At 52.9% G+C, this 22,386-nt stretch overlaps 9 protein-coding genes across 9 annotated transcripts; 5 read left to right on the forward strand and 4 right to left on the reverse strand.

Moving 5' to 3' along the window:
• Positions 1 to 580: 580 nt before the first annotated feature.
• On the reverse strand, positions 581 to 3,494 carry RHO25_003579 (uncharacterized protein; the record flags this gene model as incomplete). The annotated part of the gene is made up of 2 exons (XM_023599077.2): positions 581 to 907; positions 975 to 3,494. The coding sequence occupies 2 exons, from the start codon at positions 3,492 to 3,494 to the stop codon at positions 581 to 583; spliced, it is 2,847 nt and encodes a 948-aa protein (XP_023455381.1).
• Positions 3,495 to 5,905: 2,411 nt separating this feature from the next.
• On the forward strand, positions 5,906 to 6,726 carry RHO25_003580 (uncharacterized protein; the record flags this gene model as incomplete). The annotated part of the gene is made up of 2 exons (XM_023599078.2): positions 5,906 to 5,933; positions 6,011 to 6,726. 2 exons carry the CDS (start codon positions 5,906 to 5,908, stop codon positions 6,724 to 6,726), a joined length of 744 nt encoding a protein of 247 aa, XP_023455382.1.
• A 161-nt stretch (positions 6,727 to 6,887) lies between these two features.
• ATG15_1 (Putative lipase atg15) lies at positions 6,888 to 9,066 on the reverse strand (the record flags this gene model as incomplete). The annotated part of the gene is made up of 3 exons (XM_023599079.2): positions 6,888 to 8,218; positions 8,293 to 8,773; positions 8,824 to 9,066. 3 exons carry the CDS (start codon positions 9,064 to 9,066, stop codon positions 6,888 to 6,890), a joined length of 2,055 nt encoding a protein of 684 aa, XP_023455383.1.
• Positions 9,067 to 9,575: 509 nt separating this feature from the next.
• RHO25_003582 (uncharacterized protein) lies at positions 9,576 to 11,954 on the forward strand (the record flags this gene model as incomplete). The annotated part of the gene is made up of 1 exon (XM_023599080.2): positions 9,576 to 11,954. One exon carries the CDS (start codon positions 9,576 to 9,578, stop codon positions 11,952 to 11,954), a length of 2,379 nt encoding a protein of 792 aa, XP_023455376.1.
• Positions 11,955 to 12,366: 412 nt separating this feature from the next.
• On the forward strand, positions 12,367 to 13,893 carry RHO25_003583 (uncharacterized protein; the record flags this gene model as incomplete). The annotated part of the gene is made up of 2 exons (XM_023599081.2): positions 12,367 to 12,589; positions 12,659 to 13,893. The coding sequence occupies 2 exons, from the start codon at positions 12,367 to 12,369 to the stop codon at positions 13,891 to 13,893; spliced, it is 1,458 nt and encodes a 485-aa protein (XP_023455377.1).
• Positions 13,894 to 15,242: 1,349 nt separating this feature from the next.
• Positions 15,243 to 15,781, forward strand: RHO25_003584 (uncharacterized protein; the record flags this gene model as incomplete). The annotated part of the gene is made up of 2 exons (XM_065602416.1): positions 15,243 to 15,299; positions 15,422 to 15,781. The coding sequence occupies 2 exons, from the start codon at positions 15,243 to 15,245 to the stop codon at positions 15,779 to 15,781; spliced, it is 417 nt and encodes a 138-aa protein (XP_065458488.1).
• Positions 15,782 to 16,222: 441 nt separating this feature from the next.
• Positions 16,223 to 17,021, forward strand: DPM1 (dolichol-P-mannose synthesis; the record flags this gene model as incomplete). The annotated part of the gene is made up of 2 exons (XM_023599082.2): positions 16,223 to 16,323; positions 16,391 to 17,021. The coding sequence occupies 2 exons, from the start codon at positions 16,223 to 16,225 to the stop codon at positions 17,019 to 17,021; spliced, it is 732 nt and encodes a 243-aa protein (XP_023455378.1).
• Positions 17,022 to 17,421: 400 nt separating this feature from the next.
• Positions 17,422 to 19,575, reverse strand: RHO25_003586 (uncharacterized protein; the record flags this gene model as incomplete). The annotated part of the gene is made up of 1 exon (XM_023599083.2): positions 17,422 to 19,575. The coding sequence occupies one exon, from the start codon at positions 19,573 to 19,575 to the stop codon at positions 17,422 to 17,424; it is 2,154 nt and encodes a 717-aa protein (XP_023455379.1).
• Positions 19,576 to 20,844: 1,269 nt separating this feature from the next.
• RHO25_003587 (uncharacterized protein) lies at positions 20,845 to 22,384 on the reverse strand (the record flags this gene model as incomplete). The annotated part of the gene is made up of 2 exons (XM_023599084.2): positions 20,845 to 21,063; positions 21,131 to 22,384. 2 exons carry the CDS (start codon positions 22,382 to 22,384, stop codon positions 20,845 to 20,847), a joined length of 1,473 nt encoding a protein of 490 aa, XP_023455384.1.
• Between the last annotated feature and the right edge of the window lie 2 nt (positions 22,385 to 22,386).

The raw sequence follows: 22,386 nt of genomic DNA on the forward strand, positions 1-22,386 counted from the left end.
CTCTAGGCTCAATCTGATCCGAATAACACAGCAATGCTACAATTTGTCCCTATATGTGTGAATCTGTGTTTGTCGCCAAGTTTTGCTACAAACGCAATCCATTTGCAAACTTGCCTCTCACACGCTTCTTTGCATTCTTGCCGTCTAGAAAACATCATAGGAGACTACAGCCATTGTCATCTGGCTTCCCGAGAATCAGAAGTTGTGCAACAAACAAGATCGATCTTGTGTAATGTTTGTATCTCGATCTGTGCGACGATATGGCTGCCTGTTTCGCGTTGCTGCGGGGCTGTGCCTTGCGTGTGCTCGCGAGTAACTTCGTTAGTCATACATACATACTGGAACCGATCACAGGGCTAATTCCATGCGCAGTGGGGAGAATGAGAAGACGGAGATGCAAGCTCGCGGGCGAAACGTGCATGTTGATCCATTACTGAACAATCGGTAAACCCGAGCAAGAAGGCGTTCAGAAGGTCGCCCAAGGCTGTGTCATGCGATATCCTGTCAATTCCTTCTAGCAAAGCTGACCGAGACCCCATTGTCATCATTTCTTTTCCCAGCAGGCTCTGACTACCTCCATCTAGTACACACCCAGGTCCTGGCCCGCCCTCGCCAGCGTTTCCCATACTCTCCCAGGCAGCTTGTATCTGATCAAACCAGCAAAGACCATAACATCCTTGGCTTTTTGTACACAATTCGCGACAAGTTCTTTGCGTGCTGCCGTTTCGTATTCTTGACTTCGTATTTTCTCGGCTTCATTACTGCAAGAGATGACCGTCCAGACCATGACGTGGCCAATGGTGCGACTGACAGACGTGGGCATGAGTTCGAATGACTGTGATTTGCTTCGGATGGCCGACACGTCGCCGTTTGTATCGGTGGGAATGACGTCGGCTGCTGAGACGGCCTGCATGGCGAAAAGTGTTAGTCTTTGTCTGTACTGAAAATATGTTAACGAGATGGTAGGTACTCACATCGATGACCTGCGCCCAGTGCCCTGCTTCGAGCTCTTTGCGCGCTCTGGCAAGCTGAAGGAGAACGTCGATTGCATCGCGGTACTTTCTGTCGATCTTATTGAGGTACATCGCGTCGCTGTTATAGAGTGTCCTGATATCCTCGGCAAGCTGGATCGGATTATCGATGGAAGTCAAGCTGAGACTGGCTTGCATCTGAGCTGGATCCTGGTTGTTGTGAGTGTTGACGTCGCGCGGCTTGAGCGGCATGAGACGTGCTGGTGTATCGCCGAGTTCGGTTGTCAGTGCAAGAGAAAGCGCATCGTTGACGACTGAGATGACTTTGTTGTAGTCTTCTGAGAGATGATAGAGCAGTGCTGCATCCGTGGTGCGACCCTGTTCCTCGGCTGTGCGCGCTGCGACCAGCGTGATGTGCTTTAAGAACTCGCGATCGTTGTTCAGCTTGATCAGCGGTAGTCGCTGCTCGATGGCACCCTTGATCCGTTGGCCGTCGGCGCGGATATCACCCAACAATTGCGCAAACTCTCGAGTTTCAAGCACGACCTCAGTCAGCGCCTGATAGCAGAGATCCTTCTGGGCTTTCCCAAGATCGCCAGTGAGATCGGCATTCAAGCAGATGAGCGAGATGTAGTCCACGGCAGCTGTCGCATTCGCAGTTCGGAAGTCGCGTGTGTAGAGACCAATCATGCTGCCAAAAGCAATCTGTGGTTCTTGTCTTGTGGTGTAGCTCAGGAGATCGTCGCTATTGCTGATGTCGCTGACACGGAGCATTCCGTAATAGTCCAAGCCGATGGCAAAGTGCACAGCAGAAAGGTAGTTGTGCGCATACAGATCTGCAACCGCCTTCTCAAAGAGGCCAGCCAAGTTTTGCATGAAGAAAAAGGTTGTTGGTGCATTGGCGATGTCACTACCAGCGCCAAAGTACCTCTCGCCAATGTCCTTGATTGAAGTCTGTACTTCGAGCAGACCAAATGCCTCGTGTGCAAGCTCCTCAACGCGATTGTACTCTCGTGCCAGAGCGAACTGTAGCCACAGCCAATCCATCATGTCATTGGTAATGTTATCCAGGCTTCGGCGGGTCAGCTCGCAGCGTCCGATGACCTTGTAACACATCATTCGGTATGGATCGATCGAATCCTCGGGTGCCAGACGTTGTCGCTGACTGTACTCGTTGTGGATGCTGGTTTGGAGATCCGGGGGAAGTCTGTGATCCTCGCTTTCAACGAAAGCTCGAATATATCGCGGGAACTGTCGGTCAATCTGTCGAAATGCCGCCCCGTTGGCATTTACGTATTCCAACGCATCAGTATACAGGCCACTTCGCAACAGGTAGAAAATGATGGCCCAGCACTGTTCCTCGTTGATCTCTTGCAGAAGCTCGGGATCCGGGCCCAGTTCCTTGCGAGCAGCACGAACACGTACGAAGCCCTTGACTTTGGACAGAGGATCTGGTGTTCCTCCGATCTTCGCCTCTCGGGGATTCTTTGCGACCACTGCTTCGAGCTGAGCATGGAAAAGCTTCTCCAAGTACTTCCGTGAGCCATTGAGAATGCGGCTGCGTATAGCCATATTCTCGGCCGAGCTTCCAGTCTCATCCAGATACGCTTTGGCAAAGCTGCGCTCCTTTATAGCTCCAGGATCGCTTAATGCTTGTGCCTTCTCGTCCTCGCCAGTGATCTCCACCAGTGCTTTGTACGCGTTGACCAGCATGGAGTTGTCCTCATTGGTAGGCTCGCCCTCAGCCTCAGCGAATCGGGTGAAGATAGCATAATTCTTCTCTTGCAGTCTTGCGACATTGAGATCCTTGACTTTGTCGGAGTACTTCTCTTGCTTTTTGCGCAGCAGGTTGTCTTCAGGCGCGGGCCGAATGCTGTCCGATCCTCTTTCCGCGATATCTCCAAATGTGCTGCCACGAAGTCCCCGCTGCGCTACTGAGCCAATGACTGATCTGTTCATTCTCGACATTCCATATTTGCTCGTTGTTGTCCTTCCGCGGCGAGAGGAACGGCCAAAGCCGCTTTGACCATTCTCTTGTACTTGATTTACGCTGCTATTGTCCAAATTCTGTGGCTTCTTGAGGCCAAAGTGCTCGTAGATGCGCTGGCGATGTGCATCCCAGTCAACACCATGTAACCTCTCCTCGATCATCTTGTCGAAGTCCTCGTGCGCGCGCTGAATATGACTATCCACCATCTTTTGGAAATCATTCTGGTAACGTTGGGCAAGCACTTCCTTCACGCCATTCGCGGCTGGATCAGAAGGTTGGATCGGCGCTGCTCTTGAGCCAGAGAGCTCCTCGAGGTCGCGCAGAGCCTCGCTGGTGTTGACGCCTGAAGCGGAGAGCAAGTAATGCGCTTTCGCATCAGTGAAGCCCTTCCCTAAATTCCTGACCTTGCGCGCAATGTCTCCCAGGCCGAGTTGAAGTTGCGGTTCGTCGTTGTTGTTGGGTCGTTTTTGCCCGCGATCGAGCAGCGCCTGGAAGTAGGCTGGCGCGCCCTGGGTGGAGTTGGAGAGGGCCATGGCGGCAGTGTTGATGCCCTGGGCGGATTGGTGATGTTGTTCGGTCGGGATCCAACAATGTTGACGGAGAAACACGCGCGCGACTTGGGAGCTCACGGAGGCCTTGGCACTGAGACAAGTCGTTTCGTGTCTCACGCTTCACTTACCCAACGACAATGCAATCCGCACACCACTTGCGGCAGAAGATGGGTAGCCGACCTGCGCGCGAACACGCAAGCGAAAGGACCACGGGATGCTCGAGGTCGTATCACAAGGCTCGCCTCCTGCTCGTCACCTAACGATCGCTATGGACACACCACCCATCGATTGCTGCAGATACTGCTGTCGCCGCGTTCAGCAGACAACAAGCGACGAACACGCACGTCGCTGCTCCCCTACAGCATTCGTTGTACGTTTCCTCGAGCGCCAATGTCGCCAGGCTTAGTACGCGACGCAGGTGCGGCTGATTTGCGCATCCTGCACACGCGCTTCGCCGCCGCCTGTGAAGTACCAGCCGTCTAAGCCTCTCGCTCTCTTTCACTTGCATGTGCCCGACTGCTCCTTGGCTTTGCGATCACTTCGACTCAGACGCCTTGCCGGCACATTGTTGCCTCTCGCTTCAACGTTGCGAGCAGTCCCGATTCAGCGACGCTCGCTGTTGCTTGCCCATCGGATCCCTGTCTTGCTCACAAATGGAGAATATGCGCTGATGCATGTCAGCACCACCAACTCCAGAACACAGCATCTTCCGCTGCTAATGTTGTTGCTTGGGCAAGGCTATGCAATGCTCGCCAGCGGCCTTTGTTGTTGCAATGAGAAGGAAACGCTCAGGAGGTCTCGGTGGACATGTTATAACTCGTATGCCTTCTTTCTCCACGATGCTGAAATTCATATTCACAGATGACGAGATCTTCACCCACGGCTCTCTTACACGACATCCAAAACTCTTGTGAAAAGATGATACAGGCGTCCTGGCATACGCCAGACCCGGCCGCCCCAGCTGATTGTATACCGAATGCCGATATTGCAGGACCCGGCGTGAGTGCACTTCATGGCACCGCAGATCGGATCTGACTGGAATCTTCAGGTTGTATGGTCGTTCCTCATCTCGGCCTTCGTTGCCACGACACTGTCTTGGTATCGCATCTTCAGCAACAATCCTGGAACCCCCATGCCCGACACCGAATTGACATGCTCTTCAATGGCGGCCATGCTTGCAAAACACTCCATCCGGTCTCGACGGTTGGATCGCCTACACAGAGCCGTGCAAGACGCCATCAGCAATTTGGGCTTGACACAACTTATCACCAGTCTAGCACTGCTCATTAGCACCCTGGTGATCTACAGCGACTCCAATAATGATCCGCACGCTCTGCTCGCATTCGCTCTAACCCTGTTGGCAACGTCTAGCCACGTAGCCCCACGAGCTGCACTCGTCAAGACAAACAAAGCCAGGATTCGGCCTCTTTTCCCACGCTGCGTCTTATTTCTTGGCGAGCACCTGGCCTTTACGATCTACTTTCTCCGGCGGCGTGTCGCGAAAGACGACTGCCCGTTCTGGACAATTCGCATCGTTTTGTTAGTCTGCGGGGCTGCCCTCTGGATTTGCATAGCCGCCAACATAGTTGTATGTATCTGGCGCCCCAAAGACGACATCACTGCATTATACGCACGACTGGTCGAAATCGGTGCATATGTTTCCATCGTTGTGGGAACCGCTATCGCCGTGGCCATGACCGCGACAGTGTTGTACCTTGTCTACGGGCAAAAGGCATGTGACATGCTGAAGAAGCAGGAAGCTCCTATGTGGTCTTTCGGACAGTACCTAGCGATTCTTATGTTGCTAGTTCCAGCTCTTTCTTTCGTGGAGCACTTGATAGGTAGGGAGTATACCATGACCAGAAATAGCAACGTACTTACTGCTAGTCGCAGGAGATAGAGACGCAGACTGCGAAGACATCGGATGACTTGCATTCCACATCGATACTATCATTATGCAAGTTATGCTCGGTTTCGGCTGTAGGTGGACGCAACATCCATGGATGTCTCGTACCCTCCACAAGATTTGAGAGCACGCAAGATCGTATTTTGTTTTCTTAAGTAGCGGACACTGAAGGACTCCGATTCAGCACGAGCTTCATCAATACTCCAGTGGCACAAGTCATCCTGCAATCGCAGCTCCAGCGTCGCGCGCATCATTCCCAATGGTATGACCAAGGAAGCAGCGTTCGGCGATATCGCGATGCCAAGCAAAAGACGACGCGGAACACCGAACCTTGAATCACCTTCCGCATCCGTAGTATGTCAGCGTCCGGACATACCATCAATCGAAGCGACAAGCAACAAGTCTCAATGAATTGGAAATCGAACCCATCCGTCACATAAGAACTAGCATCGCACCTGCCTGCACCGCCAACAATCAACAATCAATAATGCATTTCCTCGTCATAGGCGCCACAGGTCCGTTCTCATCATCATTAAACATACTCCCCCATCAACAAATCAATAACAAAACCCCTCTGACCATCACACCACAGGCCCCTGCGGCGTCACCTTCCTCGAAACAGCCCTCCAATCCGGCCAACATGACCTAACAATTTACGCCCGCAACCCCTCCAAACTCCCTCAACACATTCAATCCCTCGCCCTCTCTCCAGACGCCAGCCCCAAAGTCCACATCATCAAAGGCGAATTCTCCTCCAACGATACCCCCGCTCTCAAACAAGCCCTATCCACCGGCGCCAAAACTCTCGTATCCTTCGCCGGTCCCGGAGTTCCCTCAACAGCCGGAACTCCAATTACAGATTGGTATAAACAGATTTTATACCCTTTAATCCTCAGCGAAGAAACCTGTCAAATCGAAAGGGTTCTGATTCTGAGTACGCCTTCTTTCAAAGTACAAGAGGATAAATTTTCGATTAAATGGTGGTTTGGCGTGCAATTTGTTTATTGGCTTTTTGGAGATGCGTATAGAGAGGTTGTGGGGATTGGGAATGTTACGGCGGATGGACCTCTTGTTTCTGCGAAGCCGAGGGGCGATCGGGGAGGGGAGGTTGAGTGGACGGTTTTCAGAGTTCCGGGGTTGCGGAATGGGAAGCGGGCAGATGCGGTGAGGGCGGGGTGGGTTGGGGGGAAGGGGGATGGGTTGTTGTTGAGTAGGAAGAGTTTGGCGGTTTGGATTTTGCAGGAGGTGGAGGAGAGGAAGTGGGTGGGGAAATCGCCGGCGCTTTCAGACGCGGGAGCGTGGATTTGAGGGGATTTCGGGTTTGCGTTTTGTTGTAAAGTCCGCTGCTCTGATCGATAGCGAATGCATCAGTTATGGGAATGTAGGACAGAAATTGTTCTTTCATGATTCATTATTTTGATGTTTATGTAGTACAGGAAAAGCTCTGCAGTTTCACCTGTCAGGTCATGCTATCGCAGATCTGGCTTGTACTCAATATCTTCCTCTTTCCGCCACTTCTTGCAAGTACCATACCAGTACCTTTTCACGCAGTGGTGTTTTCGCTTCGTGGTCGGCAGGTGAGTCGAACTGGGCTTGGCGGAAGTGGCGCTTGTGCTCGTCGGTGAAGGGTCGACGCAAATCAAGCCAAACCATTCTCTTGATGTACAGTCGTCATCATCATCGTCAGGATTCGATGTTGTCGCGCTCGCATGGGAAGATGATTTTGTAGGTTTGGGCGCGGCGAAAGTTGTCGTTGATTCAGGCAGGTCGTCACAGCCACCGAACCAGCCCGGCGTATGGCAGGTGGATGTCGATGTCGATGTTGTAGTGATTACTGCTGTTGTCGAGCCCGGCGCAGCACTGGTAGTCGTGATAGTATTCGTGGTAGTCGTTGTTGTCTCGTCCTTGCAGCCAAACCAGCCCGGGGTTTTGCATGTCGAGGTCGATGTGCTACTGATGCTGGAGCTGGATGTTGTCGTGGTCGTGGTTGTGCTCTCATCGAGACAGCCCCACCATCCGGGTGTCTTGCATGTTTCCGTGCGTGTTCGTGTAGTACTGGATGTGCTGCTCTTTGACGTAGTTGTCTCCGTGCCGTTACTCTCGTAAAACTTCCAGTTGTAGCAGTCCACACATTCGGTATCTGCTTCACACTTCGGAACAGTCTCGTACTTCTCCAGCACATCTTTGATCACGTTGACAATCTTGTGAGTTCCAATACCGACTCGCCATCCAAGATCTCCAACTGTGTCGTATGTGCATGTCTTGCCCGTGTGACATACACCTTGAAAGGCATACCCAGCAATAGTGCAAAATGATGAAGCTGCATTGCATGTTCCCATAAAGATCGGATCCGCGGTGTGACCAAAGTGGTGCAGTTGCACATCAGTCCGTGAATGATGTGAACCAATCTGGTATCCCGGAGGCGTTGGCAGGCCCAGTCGAGATGCAGCCATCGCGTCTGGGAACGCCTCAAATGTCAGTGTCGGAAGCCCATATGTCAAGCTCAGCAGAGAGCTGACTACGCCACCGAGAGAATGGCCTGAGAGCCAGACGTCGGAGTTTGGGTAGCGCTCGGTCACATTATGATAGAGGTCTCGCACAGCCCAGTAGTAATGACCTTTCTGTCTGAGTGATTTGACTAGGCAGGTCGAGTTGCACTGATACGTCCCTGTCATGCAATCGCAGACGTGTTTCCACAAATACTGCCCTCCTTGAGCACAACAGCAGGACCCGAAAAGATTGTCGTTGAGTTTGTCGTTGCCCGTTGTATCAGCGCCGTCGAAGATTGCAGGGGAAGTTCCTTTGTCCAAGTCAGTTCTCATTGCCGTCGAATGCCCACGCGACAAGTGCGCAGGGTTCGCAAGAAAGACATACCCTTCAAACCGATGACCACAGTAGAATTGGTCTCATCAGCAAAGATGTGCCCCCGGAGGCCATCCTTCTGCCATCCAAAATCGTCGGTATAATTGAAGCCTCCCTTAACTGGCAGCCATTCTCCATCCCATCTCGACTGGACGTATGCGTTCGCTGCCATCTTCGCGAACGTCAAGACAGTGCTCTTGTCGCTGACATTCGGCCCTGATATCTCATCCGTTGTCCATGACGAAGCTGGCAATTCTGCAGCTCTCCCATACCATTCGGCTTCTGCTAGCAAGTCGTTGATGTCCGTCTTATTCCTGGCAACCAGTCGTTGGATTCTGGTCGAAACTGCCTGTGCTCGCAGCTCGGTCGGCGCGTCTTCGATTGTCTCGCCATTATCGTATGTGACCTTTAGCCGTTCCTGGGGTTGGATGTCGATATATCGATGCAGTTTTGGGTACTCGTGCGTGCCGTGGTGATAGATGTGGCGGAGAGTCTAGATCACGATCAGTATGTGATGAGCTCATGTTCATCGAATGTACCTACAAATACATGCTCTCCTAAATCTCTAGTCCCATCGTCGCTTTGGACATCGCCACCCAAGCTCGGTGGTAGCACGACTTGCGCGGGATTCCTCAAATGCCTAGGTCTCGCCGCATCTGTGTGGAGGACGAAGCCGGTAAGCAACAGCAGGCAGGCAACAAACAGATTACGGCCAGACATGCTGGTGGCCAAGGAAGTTGGACACAATCTCCCGGCAAGAGAGGACGAGCGTAGGTGGCATCGCATCGGACAATGTTGTTGCCTCAAACAACATACACGTCCCGCCAGTGAGTGGCAGCAGTTCACGCTGTCATCGTCACGAGATGCACACTGCCCGCTCTGGCCAATGACGCACCTCGTTGCTTGTCTCGCTTATCGGGACCCACTTTCACGTGCCTGAGCCGGTGGCTTCCTTCCGCGACAGCTTGCGGGTGCTGCTGCTGCTGCTGTCATCAGAGGACGCGCGTGGTTTTGTGTTGTCGATGGGTTTGACTTTCGCATGACTGTTTGAGTGAGCTGGCCTCGTCCGCCTGCCCTCGCTCGTGCTTTTTGATGAAGGACCAACGCGGCCAGCATTCTTGCATCACCTGCAACGGGGGCCCAGCGCTGTGAGCGGAACACCCAACGCTTCCCGGGATCATGAGGTGACACTATCCATCTGCCTGAATATAGAACCACTTATAGTCTATTGCTCTCCCGCTACCCATCGCTGAAGCATCTGTGTCTCCTGAGCAGGCGGCAGCCAGAGAGGCAATATGGCAGAGACCGAAGCATCGTCCGTTGCGGCCGAGCACCGGCCACGCGCAGTACACATGTCCAGGTCCTTCACCCGCATGGCCGATAGAATGGCGGAGAGGCAGGCGGAGTCGGCGGAATCGCCGTCGAGGAAACGGGCGAGCACGCTGCGAGAGGCTGGCATACCATCGATTCCTGCCGCGAGACATATAGCGACGTCTCCCGAACTGAATGGCCAGAAGTCCTCCGCAGATGTGTTTGAGAGTCAGGAGGAGGAACATCACGAGGAGACGAAAGAGGGAGCCAGCACCCCAGGACTGAATGTGCCCAGCACGATGGACGAGTTACCCGTGGAGATTCGGACTCTTTGCGATCGCTTCCTCGAGAGTTTGTCAGCGAAGGTCCATCCAACGCCCTTGAACGCAGAACAGCTGTCGGACCTGTTTCAGGACTTCTACGAGCGAGCTGCGAACCACATTGCTACCCATATTGCTACACTGGCCGCGAGGATAGGAAGGACCACGCCGCCCGCTCAAACAAGGACAGGCAAAGGCAGGCAGAGATCAGGGTCCGGAGCGAAGAGAGGCTCGCAAGATGATGGAGCTGGTCATGCAGAGATGCTTACGGCGGCCGAAGTGGCAGATAGGAAGAAGGCGAGGAAGCAGCTGGAGCACAAACGGATTGCCATGCAGGAGGCAGTGGAGCGGGCCGTCTGTGAGAAGATCTATAACAAGATATGGAAGCACCGCAGTACAGAAGATGAAGCTCGAGACGACAAGCTGCGGTCAAGGACGCAAGCACTCTCCGTTGTTGGAATAGGGTTGAAGGAGCTGCATATGGACAAGCCGGACGTACGGCGGCTGGCAGAAGAGAAGGAAGACGACATCAACCTCTCTTTGGCACCTGCACGCGAAGCCCTGCAGCGCATGGACGATGATCACTACCCGCTTGGCAAGCTGCATCACCTTACTGCCGCTCACCAGGCCATCGTCGAGACTTTATCGCAGATCTTCCCATCCTCCTCGTCCGCCGACGAGATTCTGCCCACTTTAATTTACACCCTCATCACCTCGCCTCCAGAAGGAATCAATGTGGTCAGCAACCTTGCTTTCATCCAGCGCTTTCGCATGTCAAGTAAAGTCGACGGTGAGGCAGCATACTGCCTTGTCAACCTGGAAGCCGCGATCTCGTTCTTGGAAACCGTTGATCTTTCATCGCTGCGAGCTGACGAGCTACCTGAGGGCCCAGACGCAAAACCAATTTCAACGTCAAGCCGTTCTTCAACACCAAGGTTGGAAGGGCCGACCGCGATTGTCCTGCCAAAGAATTCCCACGCTCTCACGCCTGACGTATCCACGGCGGATGCTGCATCAGCTGAGCTCAGCACGAGCTCAAGCAGTGCCGCCAAAAGCCTGCCTTCGCCCGGTCTTGCCGCACCAAGACCTACAAGGCCTACAATGCAGCAGCGACGAATTTCCTCCATGATCGAAACGACTGCTGCTCGTGTGGATACCGGCAGACAGGACTTCCTCAATGCCGCAGACAAGCTTTACGACTCTGTCAATGGCACTCTTGATAACAGTATGCAGTTCCTCTTTGGAAGATTCAAAGAGCAAGTTGCCGACTCGAAATCCTCTTTGCCCAAGACCTTGGAGGATGCGCGTAGACTCGTTTCGGCGCCCATTAAGGGTTCGGGTGACGATGACTCCGCGAGCTTTTCTGGCCGCAGTAGTCCGGCTCATGGTGATCCACTATCGGGTGGTGGCAGTTTGCTGGAGTCGAATAAGATGCTCGAGCTTTTGGGCGGCAAGAAGGTGGTACGTGAAAAAAGTGTGGAGAGCATGAGATCGGGATCCAGTGTTCAGAGAGCTGCAACTTTTGATGCGAAGACTGCTGCTGGCGCCGCCGCCGCGAAGGAAAGGGCGACGCAACAGCCGACAACTCCATCCGGACTCTTCAATTCCATCAACCCACTCAACAAGTTCGGAATGCCTGCTTTCGTTCCACGTTTCGGCCGAGCAGGTAGTGTCAACAGCTCCTCACAACCAAGCGTGGTTCCCCAGCCTGATGTGAAGCCATCGACGTTACCTGCTGGTGCTGCAGCAGCTCAAGGAAGATTGAACGGGCTTGTAGAATCTCCTGACAGCATACGAAAGCCGAATGATTCGCTTTCGCCCTCATTGGAGAGAACACGTAGTCGAGACTCTTCAGCTGGTCTGGGCGAAGGCGACGAGATGAATGCTAGAGAATCGCTCGCAGAGCTAAGGAAACTCAAGCCGCCCAAGAAGAGATTCTTGGATATCGAGAGTGCGAATCAGCTAAAATTGGGCGAGGTCGAAGAGCTGTTATTGGAATATCGGCGACTGGCGAAGGCAATTGGAGAGGCTATTGCAAACTAGAATGGCACGGAACATTCAGCGAGGCGTTGGCAACGGCTTTCACACAAAATCATGCACCGGGCGCTTGGTCCTACAATAATAGATATTTGATGCATTCTTCGTTGCGAATGCATGGTATTACGTTCTCTTAACTACTTAAGCATGTTTCTGTTTCACGGAATTGTTTGTGAAACCGGTGGTCAGACGTTCACATGCTCTACCCCGGAGCTGGCCGATTGCCTCGTGGCTTGTGGATCCGGACCCGGCCTCGGATTGTACGCTAGTGAGATACGCCCGCTTCCTTCTTTCTTCTTCAACTGGCAAACATAAAGTGCAGCTGATGGACGCGTGATAAGACTTTTCCTTTTCTTCTTCGCTTCTTTGGTTTCGGGTCACTTTTCTCGATTTTCTTTGGTGTGGTGAAACTGTTACCATGTCGTTGCAGAAGACCCTCTATGTCGGCCCGTTCATCCATTGCAAGACTCTGACTATCCTGGATGTCTGTACGAGTGCTGTGATAGGAGTTGGTGAAGATGGGAAGATTGCATTTGTAGAAAGAGATGTGGACGAGTCGCAATTGCCAGTCAGGCAAGGGTGGGAAGATGCGAAGGTTGTGAAGATAGATGGTTCGGGGTGGTTCTTCCCGGGCTTCATAGGTATGTCTGCTATCGCCATATAGCATCTCGATGGATGATTCTGGTGGACCAGAACTGACACTTCTTCAGACACACATATTCACGCCTCACAATATCCCAATGCCGGAATCTTCGGGAAGTCAACACTTCTGGACTGGCTAAATACCTACACCTTCCCTCTCGAATCATCCTTCACAGATTTGAAGAAGGCAAGCAGAATCTACAAGCGCATCGTCTCTCGAACACTCTCCCACGGCACAACGACAGCATGCTACTTTGCAACAATTCATGTCCCAGCCACGAATCTCCTTGCCGATATTTGCCACAACAAAGGCCAACGTGCCTTCGTGGGCCGCGTATGCATGGACTCGCATCTCTCCCCTGATTTCTACCGCGACGAGACACCCGCAGTCTCTCGCGACAACGCAAAGGCCTGTATCGATCATATCCGCTCCATAGACCCCACATTCGACCTTGTCAGCCCCATCATAACACCCCGCTTCGCCCCCTCATGCTCCGCAGAAGCACTCGATCTCCTCGGCGAACTTCACAATAAAACAGGAGTGCCCGTACAGACACACCTCTGCGAGAATCATCCCGAGATCGCGCTCGTTAAAGAGCTGTTTCCAGAATCGAAGCACTACACCGACGTATACGACAACGCAGGACTGCTGACTTCGAAAACGATTTTGGCACATTGCGTGCATTTATCACCAGAAGAACGCAATCTGATCAAACTCCGCAACGCAAAGATCTCCCATTGTCCAGCTTCAAATGCGGCATTGACATCAGGATGTGCGCCAGTGAAGGAGATGCTTCGAGAAGGCATGACGATCGGCCTGGGAACAGACGTGAGTGGAGGATACACGCCTTCAATCTTGGCCGAATGTCGGGAAGCGTTGTTCACAAGTCGATATTTGTGTATTTCGAATGAAGGCGGAGGAGTTGTGAACGGGAAAACTAAGAAAACTGATGAGATTAAGTTGTCGGTTGAAGAGGCTTTGTTTGTGGCCACAAGGGGTGGAGCGAAGGTTGTTGGGCTGGAAGATAAGATTGGAGGGTTTGAGGTGGGAATGGATTGGGATGCACAGCTGATTCAGTTGGATGATGTTAGTGATGGCGAGGATGAGACTTTGGTCAATGGGGATGTAGATGGTGGTGAGGAGGCAACTTTTGCTGAGGATGTGGGGTTGGTGGATGTCTTTGGGCATGAAAGTTGGGATGACAGAGTCAACAAGTGGGTTTATGGCGGCGATGACAGGAATACAAAGGCAGTATGGGTGAAGGGACGCTTAGTGCACAAGAGGCAAGGTGCCAGTGTGTGAGAGGAGAAGCGCATGGCTTGATTACTCACGAAATGGCTCGGGTGCTGGGTTTGGGCGCTATTTGGGGAATGCTTCGAGAAGGGCTCTGGCAAGCATTCAGCAACGAGATCATGCCCGGGCATGTACATGGTGATAACAAAGATCTCTTCAAGTCGCTCACGCGACGAACGACATATTCTTCACTCTCATCTCATCGTGTATTGTCCGCAATGGCACCTGGATATCGCTTGTCAAAGTAAACACGGCACGCTACTGTTGACCTACGATTTTACATCAATGCACCAACTATTGCCGAGGGAGGAAAAGAGCATCCGAGTGCCGGGAGAACGTGGTTCGATCGAAATTGTGTGGACTCAGCTTAACATGAGCCGCTTACTACATCCAGCAGGTCAAAGGAGACCTCTTGCCCAGCTCAGCTGATACCAAGCCAAAAGCTCACCATACTCAAGTCGGACTTTTGGCTGGGGCTACTGCACGACGGCTCGCCAAAACGTGCACCTCACGCGAAATATTGGAGTACTGCAGCCACGGCACACCGACGTGGCCTTTCCAAGACTTCAAACATCAGCTGATATTTTGGGTTGTGCAGTCCTCTGAGATTCGGACCTTCCGCTGCAGCTGTGGCCTGAGTCTTCGGGCGTGACGCATTTGGAATGGATTCGGAGTTTAGCGTTGATGGCGTTTTGTGCAGCTTCCAGACAAGGGACGTCGTTTGAGAGGGAGGTGGGCGACGCGCCGACGGCGAGGACTTGGTGGGTTATAAGAAGAGCAAGACAGGTCCTTGGTGAGCTTTTCTCAGTAGACCATTGTCGAAAAAGACCCAAAAGCTTGACACAATGCGATCAATCTTGTGCGCCTCGTTCATCGCCGTGGCCGTGGCCACTGGTTCCGGAAACAACAATGCTGCCCTTTGCTCGACGATCAACAAGGTCGTTACTTCGTACAGTCAACAAGCTGCAGCAACCAAGTTCTGCAGCTCTTACCTCTCTCTTCCCTCAAGGAGCACCATCACCTCGACTGTGACCAAGTTAGTTCCGACCACATCATGTTGCAAACTTCCCTAACACAGAAGCAGCGCCGATAGCCCGCCTGTTACGGCCACAGAAACATCTTACCTCACTTGCGCAAGCCCAGTTCCAGGCCAAAATCCCAAGAACAAGAAGAAACGAAGCAACAAGAAACCCGAGCCGAAGCCAGAATGCTACTCCAAATTCACCAAGAATGCCCAAATCTCCACGGCTTGCTCTTGCCTTTCAATTCCCACGACTCCAGCAACGACAACCACGACCGTTTCATCTACCACTACGACTACTGTTACGGATGTTGCTACTCCAACAGCCTTTGGCGTCATGGCTGCAAACCTCAACAGGATGCACTGTCTGAAGATCGGCGACAATGCACCATATGTAAGTTGTCATCGCACTTCACCCCCTCAAATCATCCCGTATACACAGTAGAGCCTGCGAGCACCAGCCAGACTCGAAAGAACAACCAACACAGATTGCTAACGTTCTCCTCCTCCTTCCAGGGCAGCTTTTCAGCAGACGGCAACCCCATCATCCCCAGCACATTCCACCTTGACGCCTCGGGCCGCCTCTACACCAACGACACGGTCGACAAGAGCACTGTCTTCGCAGTTCAAGGTCCTGGCCCGGCGGTCTTGTTCGTCAATCAACCTTCTGCTACGCAGAGTAAGGTCACTTGTGATGTTGTTTACATGGTCGAGGATGGTACTTGCGAGCTGGACTGCTTGAATACTCGCGGCGAGACGGTCGAGAGTATCTGCAATAATGATGGGACTGATACGCCGGATGATATTAAGGATCCGTTTTGTCTCTCGAGTCAAACGGAGCGAGAATACGTGATGGTGAGGGTGAATCCGAAGTGAGGAAATTGACGTGGTGACCTGGTATCAGTAGTGGTGATGCTCCATCGCTGGGAGTTCTGCTTATTTCTGCTCGACTTGTGTAGAGCATGGTGGTTTGTTTGCGTACGAAGCTGCCTTTCAAAAGCGTGCATGCCTGTAGCTAGTCATCGAAAGTTACATCGGATTTGTATACCTCTCGTGCTCGCGGCAGTATACTCAACTGAATCTCAATGCGCACATGCCTAATCATGGACTGCCAGAATGATACAATGAGCATGAGAAGTGGGAGAAGGAAGGCGAGGTTTGCATGTGCTGGGCTTGGCGGAACGAGGATGGCCCCTGAATGGCGGAGAAGCCAGCTGGACCTCCACGCGCGCGTCGGCTTCACGTTCACGACCTCGACGTTTCGCTTCAACCAGCTCCAACTGTTGCCGCTCTCTTCCACCCTACAATACCTCCACAATGGCAGTCAAGAACAAGTACTCGGTACTCCTACCGACCTTCAATGAGCGCAAAAACCTCCCAATCATCATCTGGCTGCTCAACAAGACCTTCACTGAGCAGTAAGTCCCCACCTCAATACCTAAGAAAATGCGCAACATCTCCTAACGCGATTTCTTCGCTTCACAGAAACCTCGACTGGGAAGTCATAATCGTCGACGACGGCTCCCCCGACGGAACCCAAGACGTCGCCAAACAACTCATCTCCGCCTACAACACCAAATCCTCGCAACACATCATCCTCAAAACCCGCACAGGCAAACTCGGCCTCGGAACAGCCTACGTCCACGGCCTACAATTCGCAACCGGAAACTTCGTCATCATCATGGACGCAGATTTCTCTCACCACCCTAAATTCCTCCCATCCATGATCGCAACACAAAAAGAAGGTGATTGGGATATCGTCACCGGCACACGCTATGCGGGGAACGGAGGCGTGTATGGTTGGGATTTGAAAAGGAAAATGGTTTCGAGAGGGGCGAATTTATTCGCGGATACGGTTTTGAGGCCTGGAGTTAGTGATTTGACGGGGAGTTTTCGGTTGTATAAGAAGGCGGTTTTGCAGGAGGTGATGAATCGGACGGAGTCGAAGGGTTATACTTTTCAGATGGAGATGATGGTGAGGGCGAAGGGGATGGGGTTCAGAGTTACGGAGTGTCCTATTAGTTTTGTGGATCGTGTTTATGGTGAGAGTAAGTTGGGTGGGGAGGAGATTGTGGAGTATTTGAAGGGGGTGTTGAGTTTGTGGGTGAAGGTTTAGAGGAGGTCTGGTGAGGCTGATGGGATGAGATGTTGTCACTTTGAAGCGATGGCGTTTGGGGAGGGAGGATAAGCACGATGCACACCACAAGACGGAGTGCGGAGAGCAAGGCATGCATGAAGCCCCAAAATTGGCAGATTCGTATGTATCATATTATATTTCATGTTCCACGATCGATTTGCGAGCCTCACTGCTCGGCTCGTGACATCAGAGACAGTGCTAGTGCGAAGGAATTGAAGAACTTGATGTAAGATGCGAGAGAAGCACATCATGCAATTCGTAAAGGGTATCTCTAAGCTAAAAATCGCAGATAAATTACAAGATGTACAAATGGTTCCTGAGTCGTGATCATGCATCTGTGACCAACATGTAGTCCTGCGCATTGCGTCCAGTAAATCAATTAGAACAGCATACTTGCTTCCAATCTTCTCTCCACCCTCTTGCCATTGATCCCCATCTGCACTGGTTGCGCAACATCATCAAACTCCGCCAAAGCATTCGGGCCTACTTCAGGGTCCAAGCGATACTCGATCTTGGAACCCATGTTACCAAGATAGCTCCCAATGGTATGTGTAGCCTTCAGTTCATTCTCGTCTTGCACAACGACATTGAAGGAAGGCTGTGCACCACTTTCCCTCACTCGAACTTGCGCCTGGATACGACTGACGCGCAGATTTCGCTCGTAGCGGCCAGCGGCAGTGTGCTCGGAAAGGTATTCGAGGTCTTCAGTGGACAGTCTCTCGCGATAGATAGGCCGGCAGAGGCCTTGGAGCAGGCCATCGTAGTCGCATGGGACTTTGATCGAAGTGAGGCGAGGAAATTTGTTTTCTGTAATGGACTCAGCCAGCCAAGAGAGTGATGTGCCGGGAACGAGACAATCCCAATGGAGGTGCCGGAGGCTGGGAGAAGAAAGTGCCATGGAGCGAGTGGGGGTAAAGATGCCCATCGGAGGTTCGGGAGAGCTCTCTTGGAGGATGGCGAATCGTCTGAGTCTGGTGAGGTGAGAGAGTAGGGTCTGAATAGTCTGTAAGGAGACAATCTCGAGCCCGACGAGAGTCAGACGTTCTAGTGAAAGTGCGAGGCGAGAGAACGAGAGTTGCTCGATGCCTTCGTCTGTCACGCCAGACAAGCACTCAAGGCGCAAAGACTTGACTGGAGGCAGGGTCAGAAGCGAGGTATTGTGGAAGTCTGAGCGGTGAAGACCAAACACAGCAAGATGCTTCAGCGAAGGCAGTCTGTGAAGGATGGCGGACATGGTTCCTATTCCAAGATCGACGCCCGGGTCTGCAGCTATGGCCAGCGTCTCGAGATTGGCCCAGTCGTCATGACAGAAGATGAAATGCTCCAGTCCAGGCAATGCACGCGTCGAGTCTAGGCTCCAAGCATGTGACTTGAGCCTCTTGCGGCTCGCAAGCGCTTCCAGGACCGGCGTTGTTGATTCCGTAGCCGGCAAAACGAATCCACTGACTTGCTCCAGATTGTAGCAATCCCGTATGATCAACTGCAAGTGGTCCAAAGCCGAATCTTTCTTGAACGGCGCAAAAGCTTCGGCATCCAGTTGCTCTGCTAATTCGGCTCCGACTCGAATATGGTGTACCAGGAACCCCAGTCCGGATGTTTTCCGCAGAACATCCACCAAGACTTTCAGCTTGCTCTTCGATTGCTTGGTTGAGAAGGCAGAGAACCGCTTCTTCACCACCGCTTTACTGTTTGGTAGCCAGAGCTCGCGAAACAGGTGCTCTTTTGCAACTGATTGCCATTTCTTGTCCACCAGACATAGTGAGCGCAGATCCTTGCGTAGTGACAAGACGTCCACTGTTTCTTGCTGCGTATGCACATCTTCCAAATTGTCCAATATGCATTGCAGGATTTCTCTGGGCAGTTCGCCAAAAGCCTTCCGCGGCAAGTTTGATGTGCGATCTGTGCCTCGCGACCATCTTGAGCCTGGTCTTCCTCGTTCCAATTCCCATGGTGTTCTCGTCAATTTCGGGACAGTATCGAATGTGAAACTCCCAGATCTTCTCTCCCTCGGTATCGTCGGAAATGTTTGTGCCTTTTTGGGACTTTGTGGCTCTACGGTCAACGAAGTGGTTCGCTCGGGGATCGCAGGTGGGAGAGCTCGTTGGTCCATGGTAGGAATGCGCTTGCCCTGAGGTCGTCGCTGCGCACTCGGCGTGCTGATATCGCCGCTCGTGACGTGATATTGCACTAGCTTTCCCTTCGCTGGTCTGTACGGTTGTGCCTCGCCTTGCTCTGATGGCGTGACCGAGCGGAGCACGCTCGACGCGCTGGAGAAGCGCGAAAATACACCACGTATCGTTGACACATTGCTCTTCGTGCTCCCCGTCTTGCTCTGCACGCTCGGTGCTTGACTTCTCACACTTGGCGCGTAGCTCATCACATTCGGAGCCTGACTGCGTACACTAGGAGCCTCGCTTTGCACACTCTGGGCCTGACTGGTGATCGTGGAAGCTGCGCTGCTCACGCTCGGCGTCCGTTGCGGTCGTGAGAAGTTGACATATCGTCTCCCTCCGCCCACTTGAGGGGAAGCCATGCTGGCAAGGTGATTGTTGCGCTCCCACCCTCTCAAGCTATGACCCTTTGCGCCAGCTGCACAGCAACCCAATGCAACGCTCGAGATGGTGAAGTCCAGCCAACGGGAAACAATGTCGCCAATGCGGGGCTGCGTAGAGTGTACAAACAGACCAGTTCCAACGGTCGTCGCACTGCAATGGCAGCAGCACGCAACCAGCAGCGACGACGTTGCGAAAGGAGAGGTTGAGAAAGCGAAAGAGAAGGTGACGCCGCCACCGCGCGGACGCACTCACCGAATGGCCAACCAGGTACGCGCATCTCCACCGCACAGGTGCCAGCAAAGCGGAGAACGAGTAGGGCACGCTTAGCTCGCCTCTCCGTGTGGATTTACGGCCTTGCGCAAGCCCATCCATCACTTGAGATGGCGGCGCAGGAGCCTTGTGCTTGCCGTTTTGGTGGACATTAGCGACCGAAAGCACCAGCCAAAGGCTAAATGATTAGAACATCTCCCCACGCTTTGGGAGAATCGGCTGACTCGCGTGCTGCTCATCCTCCTCCTGCGCGTGTTTGGCGAGTCGTTGCAGCAGCAGTTGTCCTTTTCTTCACATCGCGTGAGTTATATTGCTGCAGCAGTAGCGCTGCATCCAACGTCTCGTGCTTTTGCAGGCGTTCAACGGCTCATCGCGCTCGTCCACAATTTGCGGTCTTGTTTTTTGCTCGGCGCAAGGCTGGGAATGGCTGGCTGACCATTCGACGCCATTCCTTGTCCAGAAAGGATCACATGTGCAATTCCTGCGCCGTCACTCGTGTCCTCGCACCGTACCTTGCAGCAGATGTGGTTGTCGCAATGAAGATCACAAATTCGAGAGGAAGAAGCGTTGCGTCGTGAAAGAAGAAAGGGCAGGCGACGTTGCTGTCGCACGAGCACAAACACGAGCCGCGTCTCCGCGACAAGGATGCCTCCTCCACCTCCACCTCCACCACAGCAACGAAGCGGTGAGCGGACCACACGCGACAAAGATACATCAAGAACGCGTTGAGACTCCAACACTCTGGCAATGGAAAGCGACAACTCAAGAACGCATGAAATAACGTCGTTTCGCTGCCATTCGTGAACAGCCATCCGTAGACCGACTAACCAACTAGTTACTAACCGCCCCATCTAGCCCTGCGCCTGCGCGAATATGCTATGATATGCCTCATCATGTTGAAGTCGAAGAAATGCCCAACAACGCCTTTTTGTTCATCAATGCAAGATCTTGCGCATCAAGACACGTCACCAAATTGCCTACTCGATAGCAGCGGCGGCGGCTTCAAGCTTCAGAGGGTTGACGTTCTCATCAGACCACTTGAACTTGAACTCCTCACCAAGCTCCTTCTTGATAGCCGTCTGCACAGCCTCGAGCACATTGGTGAACACGCCAAAGTTAGCTGGGTTGTTCTCGTCATTCTCGCCACCTTGGAAGACACCAGTGCGGACAAGACATGTGTTCCAACCATACATGTTCTGCAGCAAATGTTAGCAATTTGATCATTGACAGAAAAGGCAGCAGGGCGGAAAGGACAAGACTTACACCTCCGACGATATCCGAAGCGGGGTTGTCACCAACCATGTAAATGTTCTTGGGCAACTTCTCCTCGTTGTGGATCGTCTCCATCCAGCTGGCAATCACCTCGTCGGCATACTTGTATGTCGCCAACTCAGGCTTACCGTAGACGACACGCTCGAGGTCCTCTCCGGTCAAGGCTTTGTACATAGCCTCCAGGCCGATACGGAAAGTACCTTGCGACATACGCGGGTAAGGGTGCTCGGTAGGGCACAGCAAGTCACCTTGCGAGAAGTAGATGGGAATACGCTGCGAGACTGGGTCCTTGGCGCGTGTACCGAAGAGGCCGTTCTCGGATTGCAGGAGATCCATGATGATTTGCATGTCTGTGGCATAATCGCGAGAGTCGGAGAAGACCATGATGGCATCGATGCGGTGCTTGGAGAAGTCACGAGGGCGGGATGTCGCTCGCTCGGCGTCAGTGAAGACTCGGTAGGGAGCGATAGTTGGATCCCAGGCGATGATGTCGTTGGGCACGACGATATCTTCGAAGCCGTACTGCTCTGCGACCTCTCGGCACTTGTAGCCCTCGCCTCCAACTACGAGAACAGTCTTGTAGTATTCTGCAAGAGCGGACATGGGCGTGTGTGACTGAATGAATTGCTCGGTGCTGATGGGGTTGTGCAGGATTTTCGAGAGCTGGTCTACACGAGCTTGCTCAGGCTTTCCAGAACCGTTTGTGAGGAAGATGTGTGGGATCTTGATGCCGAGCTCGTTGTCTCCGTTCAAGATTTCCAGGACTCGCTGGCCTTCAGGAATTAATCGATCTCCGTGGACAAGCACACCATCGATGTCGAAAACGAATGCCATGTCCTTGGCTGCCTTCACCTTTTGGCTCGACATATCCTGCACTTGGCTAGCCAAAATCTCACGAGTTGGCTGGATGGGCGGCATGCCCGGCCTTTGTGGCTTGCCATCTGCGTAAGCTATCGATGAAAGTCGGGATTGACGCTTTGAACGTGGGATTGGCAGGGCTGCTCCGAAAGAGTTCCTTGAGCCTCGTCGGTCCTTCTGAGAGGGTGAGAGGGAGAGCTGGTGCATAAATGGCGTAGCATCAGCGATGCTGCTTCTGGTAGCTGGCACCTCGATGGCACCAAAGCTTCCTCTCCCTCGTCCATGGCCACCAACGCCCTCCTCTGGAGCGAGCTCAGTCGTGCTCTGGGTGTTGTTGACGACTGGAGCAGCCTCCGTGGCGAAGTCCTTGTTGTCGGTGGTAGACATGA

The sequence above is a fragment of the Cercospora beticola genome, chromosome 2, assembly GCF_033473495.1.
Source record: "Cercospora beticola chromosome 2, complete sequence".
NCBI lineage: Eukaryota > Fungi > Ascomycota > Dothideomycetes > Mycosphaerellales > Mycosphaerellaceae > Cercospora > Cercospora beticola.